The 8,501-nt window shown below is 35.1% G+C and overlaps 1 protein-coding gene and 1 long non-coding RNA gene across 2 annotated transcripts; both read right to left on the bottom strand.

Annotated features, from left to right (window-relative positions):
• Positions 1-724: 724 nt before the first annotated feature.
• Positions 725-4,429, bottom strand: LOC130470392 (uncharacterized). The gene is made up of 3 exons (XR_008930613.1): positions 4,291-4,429; positions 3,847-3,997; positions 725-1,320 (listed from the first exon to the last, which is right to left on the bottom strand). It is a non-coding gene; the product is annotated as an uncharacterized lncRNA (long non-coding RNA).
• A 2,083-nt stretch (positions 4,430-6,512) lies between these two features.
• Positions 6,513-8,214, bottom strand: LOC110789228 (transcription factor TCP20). The gene has a single exon (XM_021993875.2). It carries the CDS (start codon positions 8,159-8,161, stop codon positions 6,995-6,997), a length of 1,167 nt encoding a protein of 388 aa, XP_021849567.2. The 5' UTR covers positions 8,162-8,214; the 3' UTR covers positions 6,513-6,994.
• Positions 8,215-8,501: the final 287 nt, after the last annotated feature.

Genomic DNA, 8,501 nt, shown 5'->3' with positions numbered 1-8,501 from the left:
ACGAGTGGAGTGCACAAGCGCAAGGCCCATGGGCACAGTGCGCATGACATGCAGCGCTGGCCCGAAGGCCTTGGCTGTGTGACGCGCGTGGATCAAAAGAGAGGGAAGCAGCTGCGGCCCGCGGCCCAGCAGTGCGCACCTGCTGCTTGCTTCGCGTGTGGGCTTGGCTGGCCAACTTGGTTGGCTTGCCCACCAAGTTGGTTGGCTTGCTTATTATGACTACTAGGTTATTCTAATAATCTTAGTACATTTTTCCAAAATACACAATTCAGATTACACACATCAAACCTTAAGGAAGAGAGAGAAACCTAATTCTCTATTAGCCTCCATGGATGCGTTCTTCCCAAAAATCAAACACTCTTGAATATTGTCTAAGCTACGATTATTAAGACGGATCTGAACGTGTCGGTGAACCAAATAGAGGAACGACAATTGGAATTCTTTGTTCGTTTTCGTGAATCGTAAACTCGGGAAAACACGCTTTGAATGTAAGTTTGCTTAATCTGTGCTTTATACATGTTTCCTATCTTTGGGGATTGTTCCGCACATGTTATATGTATTTAACTGTATTCTCCGACATATCATGCTTCATTCCAACGGTAAATTAGATCACATGCGAAAGCCAACTAAGTAAAAAATTAATCATGAAGACAAGACTCGACTCTCGACACGACTCTTGACTCATAGATTAATTAGAATAAGCTTCGAACGGGCCCAAAAGAAATATCCATTACGGAAAAGTGTTGGGAGCCAACCAAACACTAAAATAAATATCCATTACGAAAGGGTGTTGGGAGCCAACCAAACACCAAAATAAAAAAATAACCAACTTTTCGGACCATACCGACGGAATTCCAGCGCATAAAAAGAAATGAAACAACGTCTTGTATCATTAGTAGGAGTACAAGTTTTCCGGCAAGACTCCCCCCATTGTTCATACTCAAGATATATACGTTCCAAGATTATTGAAGATTGTTCTGGTCGCACTTTACGTTTATTAATATTTTATTTACAGGGTGAGCTCAAGACACAACAACAAGACATTTAATAAACAGACAACCAAACAATACTCCTTTTTAATCCATTAGGACTTGTGATCAACATTCAAGACTCAAGTGATATTACTCTCATTGTTCCTTCTCAATATACTATTGAGATTCCACGACATGCCTGTCACTAGGCACGGAAAATCCTTAATTCAATTCACATAGACCTCCCATATATACCCTACAAACGGGGTAGAATAAATAGTGCAACGAGGCATGAACAACTTGGCTCAATATATGCTAGCCATTGCATACGGTAGCATAACAATAATCCCTGCATGTGAAACAACCATACATGCATAAAATACTTGAACAACATGCTTGACATTAAATCCAACGATAATAATTAATCACAACATGCTTGTTCACTTAAAAACCACAATTCCAGAATAATCAAAACATGTTCGTTCACAACATCAAACATGAATCCATAATAATATAAATCACATGAATCACAATAATAAAATATCACATGAATCCTCGTGAAACGGTGGTCACTCTAGACATGTATGTATCTTGTATATCTAAGTACGGGGGCCACTTTGTCATTCAGGCCTCTAAATTTGAAAACTCCTCCTTTCATTATAGTAATGAAATTCACTTATTATCCATGTTCATTAAATTTCCAGCAACTTTATTTAATTCCAACACACTTGAAGTAATTAGAAATTAATCGTTCGTTAATACAATAATAGTCCCAATTGAACAACTAAAGCCATAACATGAAATTAATTATTTTTCATACTAAAAACATTAAAAATTAACACTTTAGGTCTTTAAATCAATCTGAAAATTATAATTGATTATCATAATTAAAATCGTCATCTAATTATGATAATCAATTAGTCATTAGGTTTAGATTAAAACCCTAATCATAGTTTGTAATTAAAACTAATAAAAATTGAAGCTTTAATATATATTTCAAATCTGATAATTACAACTACTATAATTAAAATCGTCCTCAATAATCTAATCATCAAAATCCTCAACTTTGATGTTCATAACCAATCCAAGCATAATAATCAATCAAAACCTAATTTAAAACATAATTTAAAAATAGTGAAGATTAGAAAGAAGAGAAATTATACCAAGCCAGCCTATAGCACGTCACGGGTTACGTTGGTTGGTGTAACCGGTCGCAGGAGAGACAAAGGGACGGAGGTGTGCGCGGGCAAGGGGCAGCGAGCACGGAAGGCAACAGCATTTTAAAACTGTCATAACTCCTAATCTATAACTCGAAATCAATCGATTCTTAAGGTAAAGTTCAAGAACTTTTCGAGATCTACCACTTTGAAGAGATAAGTTTTGTCTAAACACGAACGGAAGTAGGAGAAAAAACGACAAATATAAGTTCAACGGAAGAAAAGTGATTTAGGGTTGGGGTTTATTTTTGGGTTTAATGAATAATAGTGAGGGTGATCACCTATATTTATAGGCTTAGGAAACTCCAAGATGGGATAGGCTTTAGAATTCCCTTTCGGGCTTCATTAAACATAAGATGGACTTGCTTAATTTGTTTGGACTTGAACTTGGAATTGGATTAGGCTAGATTAATTTAAAATCGTTTTACTTTTGAAACCCGATTAAATTCCCAACTTAAATAAAAATCATTTTCTCTCCAATTAAAAATAATAAAATATTTTTAATTAATAAAATACATTTAAATAAATATTTAAATGCAACATTAATTTATAAAAATGCTTTACAAATATAATTAAATATATTTATAATTAATTAAAAATACGTGGTATTACAGCATTACCGAAAAGACCACTTTGATTGCTTAAATAATTGATTTCATTGATTACCTAATTACTTTTATTGCTTGACTAATTAGTTCCATTCTTAAATAATTGGTTTCAGTGGTTAACTAATTAATTCAAATGCTTAACTTATACTCCGTATGACACCAAGGTGGTCTTTTGTGTAAGACCGCATTATATAAAAGTTTGTAAATTTAAGGGGGGACGAAAATATATTAATTAGAATTAGATTATAATTCTAATACTAGTGTTAGTTTTATTATGGATTAAACTAGCTTATGCTTATTCCTAGACTACCTAGTTCAAGTAGGATTAGTCATCTATATTGTACTATAAATTCGTGCTGCTTATGCCGTGATAAATCAAAATTTCAAGTATTGCATATTAATCTTGTCAACGAGTAATATAAGATAAATTACCAAATGAATTTGCTTGATTTATGGATGAAATCTAGCTTTATGAAAGGTGCACTCAAACTGTTTGATTAAATGTCTTTGAGGGATGTTAATATGTGGGACTTCACTCATTTGTTGCGTATGATAAGAGTGGACGGAATTCTAGAATAATTGCAGCGTTGATATCCAAAATCAACGCGTCTCCTGTATAAAAAAAGTAACATGTATAAACTATAGAAGTAACATACCTAAACTAAAAAAAGTACTTCCTCTAAAATTATAAAAAAAAAGTAACATGTCTAAACTATAGAAGTAACATGCAAACTAAGAAGGTATCTCCCCTAAAACTACCCCGTATAAAAAAAGTAACATGTATAAACTATAGAAGTAACATACCTAAACTAAAAAAAGTACCTACTTTAAAATTATATAAAAAAAAGTAGCAATGTAACATGTCTAAACTATAGAAGTAACATACCTAAACTAAAAAAAGTACCTACTTTAAAATTATATAAAAAAAAGTAGCAATGTAACATGTCTAAACTATAGAAGTAACATACCTAAACTAAAAAAAGTACCTACTTTAAAATTATATAAAAAAAAGTAGCAATGTAACATGTCTAAACTATAGAAGTAACATACCTAAATTCGTAATTAGTGTGAACTGGTCTCACCATCAGTTGATGGTGAGGACAGTCTCATATAAGAATTTGGGATCCAAAATAGTGTTGCACAACTTCTTCGATGCAGGATAGAGTAAGGTGGGTGGATGGAGAAGATGAGGTGTGGCTTCCTATTTTCAGAGAGGAGAGAGAAAGTTAAAGGTATTATAATGGAAAAAGGTAGGATAAGTTGAGCGTGGTTATTAAAAGTTCATTTTAACAGGAATTTTAATTAGAAACTCTCATTAATGTTACGTTTGATAAAATTAAGAAAGATCATTTTATCAAGATCACCATTGATAATTAAAAAAAATGGTTACCATTAATTAAGAAAGAGCAATAACATAGGGTTATTATTGAGAATTTTCTATTATTTAATTGATATACAAACTGAACAAACATAAATCACGCTTAAAGTACGTACCACCATTGGTCTATGCTCGGAAATACAACGGGAGGTGACAAATTATGCTTCTATACATGAAGATGAGTTAAACTAGGCTTGATTCCTTGTTTCCTAGAGAACATGGCCTCATCATACAATCATACGCTTTCATCTTTTGTTTGAGTTATCCCCGTTTACTTCAACCGGCGATAGCCTTTCTTTTGGAGTTTTAGGCCTCCTCTTTTGTGCTTTGGTTGCTGGATCTGCATGTATACGTTATGGGCCTTAGTCCAAAGTTGGTTGGTACCGTATACTTATCAGTTATTGATTGTATATTTCTTGATTTTTTTTTGTAGGTTGTCGTCTTGTAAAATAAGTTCATTGATATCTTTTTTTTTTTTTGTTTCCTGTAGGTCTCTATGAAGGGCATAAGCTTTAGTCATAAAGGCTTGAGAGGTTCCGAAGTTGTAGCCTGTAGGTGCAGGAGGAGATGACATTGCAACCACTATCTCTTATGAAAATCCTAGCACTACTTGAAAAACTCTTGTAGGAGTCGTCAAAGTTTAGTTTGAAGGTGCCGGAGGAGGATACCAACGAACTAATAAAGGTTGAGGCTGTGGAGATGGAGTGTGAGTGTGTGAGGTGAGAGCTGTACCCTTAAGTGGTTTCTATATAAGTATGACATATCAAAAGGTAACATTTTTCTTTTATCCCTAACGGGATACTTTCGTGGCAAATTTGCCAAAGACATATAATAATTTTAGGGGAAAATCTAGTTTTCAATCCAATTGAATCCCATTTGTGTTGATTGGTATTGGAATACCTTGAATTTTACGAACCAATTTGTCGGTAGGTATTCGCAAAGTTGAGGGATATTCTTGATTATGTATTGTATATATAATGTTTAAGATTGATTTTTTATTACAAAAATGCCGCATTGACTGTACATTCGACGAACATTTTGTCGATTTTATCATCATAATGCTCCTTGGGTTAATCAAGGAGATTAACCTTGGAAAAGCTTGGATAAAAAGTTGTTAAGATCGAGGGTGGTTCAACTTAATTTGGGTCGAATCATTGCCAGGGTTACTGTCACAGTATTAATATTTGTATACACTTGGGCTGAAACTGGGTAATTCAGTTCGAGTAGTATTGGATATAATTTAGGATGCGGTTAGTTTTGACAGGTCGCATTATTGGGGTGTGTACGATGGCAATCATGGCATGTGTATTATGCAGATTCAAATGCATAAAACCAGAAAAACTGTCGAAAACGAACCTAACTGTCCAGAACTACTATGACTATGAGAGATAAGGGCAGGACTCATTTTTGTTAAGAGATAAGGGCAGGACTCATTTTTGTTAAGAGATAATCTATGTTACTCAGACTCGGGTATTTGTGTAACTGTGTTAGACATGAGTATGAGTCCAACTGTTAGACTCGGCGTTCCATGTTCTTTTTTATCCTAATTCAAGTTTAAACAGACAACTGACGAGTACCAAACTGCCCCGTCAATGGACGCCTTTAAAGTTTTGAAGTCTTTCAGAATATTTTTCAAGAGCTGAGACATCACTACATCAGTCTCTCAAACATGAATTGAGACTCAGGAAATGCTTCCTGCCAGTAAACGTTGACAGGAATGATATGATAATCAGGGCAGAGTCGCAATGCTTCAACCTAGCACAGTTTATGGAGAAGGCACGTCAAGCACATTAGAGCCCATGTTTACCCTTCTGGAGTATAAACATTAAACAAGTTAAGCAACATAAACCAAGTGAATTTACCAGTATTCCACCTTAATTACTTAATGAATCAAATCAGACGGTTCGACCCCTATTAGTTTCCTAACTAGTTCAGCAATTAGCCCGACTCATGTACTAATAGTGCTTACCACAACCCTTTTGGGGAACTTCTATCATTAACTTATTATACATTTCATACCATTTAAAATCTAATCATCTGAAAAACAATACTCATATCAAGAAACACTAACATTGCACCTCCTCAGATCAACCTGCAACTGTAAATGGCAGCACATGGCCTTCAGTACATATTAAGTAAGAATAAGATGCAGATAGATGTCAGCATATGACAAATATATGCTGCATTTCCACCTCTCTATTTCATTAATTTCCATAATAAGAAGCAGACAAAGATATCTACCCCATTTATGATGATGATGAAACCACACTCTAATTTTAAATACACTAGTACAGTGGATGACAGGAGTAAAAACACATAAATTTAATCAGCACACCTCTAAAACAAATCAAACTTCTCATTTCTCCAACAAAATTTAAAATCTACAAATATTATCATTAAAAAAAGAAACTTAAACTAATTTTAATATAATCAATATTCAACACCCCTCTTCAAATTACAGAACAAGTTATAAAAAGCTCAACTTGAAGCTACTTCTTCCTGCACTCCCACCTGCATATTCCACCCATTATCACAATTCACAAGCAACAGAACTGTGAAAATGAAATTGTGAATCACACTCTAAAATTTACATTAAAAAAAAAAAAAAAAACAAAACAAAATTGTGAATTTTGTGTGATTAAAAAGCAGAAAAGGTGGGAAATTTCAGCCTAAAACTGAAATTAATTCCTCATTCATCCTTCTCCTTTTCACTCACTTTGCAAATTATACAACACCCAAAATAACGAAATTTAAAAACAAGTCTTGTGTCTGTCCTACATTGAAACTGCTAATCAACTACTCCATAGTGAAAATTAATAATCATCCTGATTCTTGAGAGTCGTCCTTAGAATTGGAGGGTTGATGTTGTTGATGTTGATGATGATGATGATGATCTTGTTGATGCAAAGAACTCAACCCACCACTTCCCATATCTCTAGAATGACCCATTTGTTGATAAATCTGGGATAACGCTTGTGGGGTCAACACACCCACATGACCATCTTGTGATAATCCCAGCTCTAATCCAGGCATTGTGTGATTGTGATTATGTTGTTGATGATTTTGTTGATGTTGATGAATTTGATGAACATGATTTCCCCCTAAAATGGATCCGAAATTCATGTGACCAAGATTGGACCCACCTAAGTCAAACCCAGGATACCCAAGTTTTTGCAAATAATGAGCACCCTCAGGCACCAAAGTTGGTGGTGTTGTGGTGGTTGTTGTGGAAGAATTATTACTAGCAGTAGAAATCTGGTGGGGTTGAAGCGGAAGCTGTGGCGGTGGCCAAATTCCCAAATTTTGCAAATTAGCAGAACCCATACCTACCAAAGCAGCCCAAGTAGCAGGTCTACTACTCGGACCACCCAAATCATCAATTTTATGATTATGAAGGTGTAAAGCAGAACCAATTGAGGTCCCGTGTTGTGAAACAGAGGAACCTGTTGCTGCCAAAGCCGAAGCCGGTATCGTGCCGCTCCCCGTGGCGGCAATGATCGAAGGTTCAGCGTGTTGTAGCAACCACTGGATGGTCTCACCATCAGATTTGTGACCCAATTCTCTTGTCAATTGAAATATTCTTGCAGCACAAAGTGCAGGCATCCTGATCCTCCTTCCCCTGCCTTCTACTTTCGTGTGTCTGTCTTTGTTTGAGCTTCTCTTCGGCCCCAACTGCTGCTGCTGATGCTGATGCTTTTTCTGCTGCTGTTGTTGCTGATCATCTTCTTCTTCTTCTTGCTGGTTCAATTGGTTCTGATTCTGATTGTCTGTAATCAAAATCTGGAAATCTTTGATTTCAGCAGGTTTTATGTTGTTGTTGTTGTTGTTGTTGTTGTTGTTGGGATTAACCATGTTAATTGGGATTAATGATGTTGATGTTGTTGGAATTGTGGGGTTTGGGAGGCTCAAGAAATGGTGGGGTTGTAGTAGTGGTTGTTGTGCTACATCCTCCTCTGATGGTGGCTGCTTTGTGCCCTTGGGATCCATGAAAACTGTCCCACCTTTTCCTCAAATCTAAATATATTTACCAATTAACTATTCTACTCTTATTTTAAATTAAAATAATTAAAGCAGAAAGAATATTTAAAGGTTTTATTACTATAAATAAAAGAAAAAGATAATGAAGCAGTAAGGAGTAATATAGCAGAAAGTCCAAAACTTTCACAATTTTCTTTTTTACTGTTTTTGACAAGAGAGTAAGGCAGTCAAATAACGGTTAAATCTCAATGAAGTGACCACTGACCAGTGGGTTGACTACTCCCTTTTTTTTCACTTTTTTTAACTAAAAGTAATTTATTGATAAAAAGTTGAGTTAAGCTAAAGATTG

Source organism: Spinacia oleracea, chromosome 3 (genome assembly GCF_020520425.1).
Source record: "Spinacia oleracea cultivar Varoflay chromosome 3, BTI_SOV_V1, whole genome shotgun sequence".
NCBI lineage: Eukaryota > Viridiplantae > Streptophyta > Magnoliopsida > Caryophyllales > Amaranthaceae > Spinacia > Spinacia oleracea.
Note: the sequence above shows the minus strand (reverse complement) of the source record. Positions and strands in the feature narration are given on the sequence as shown.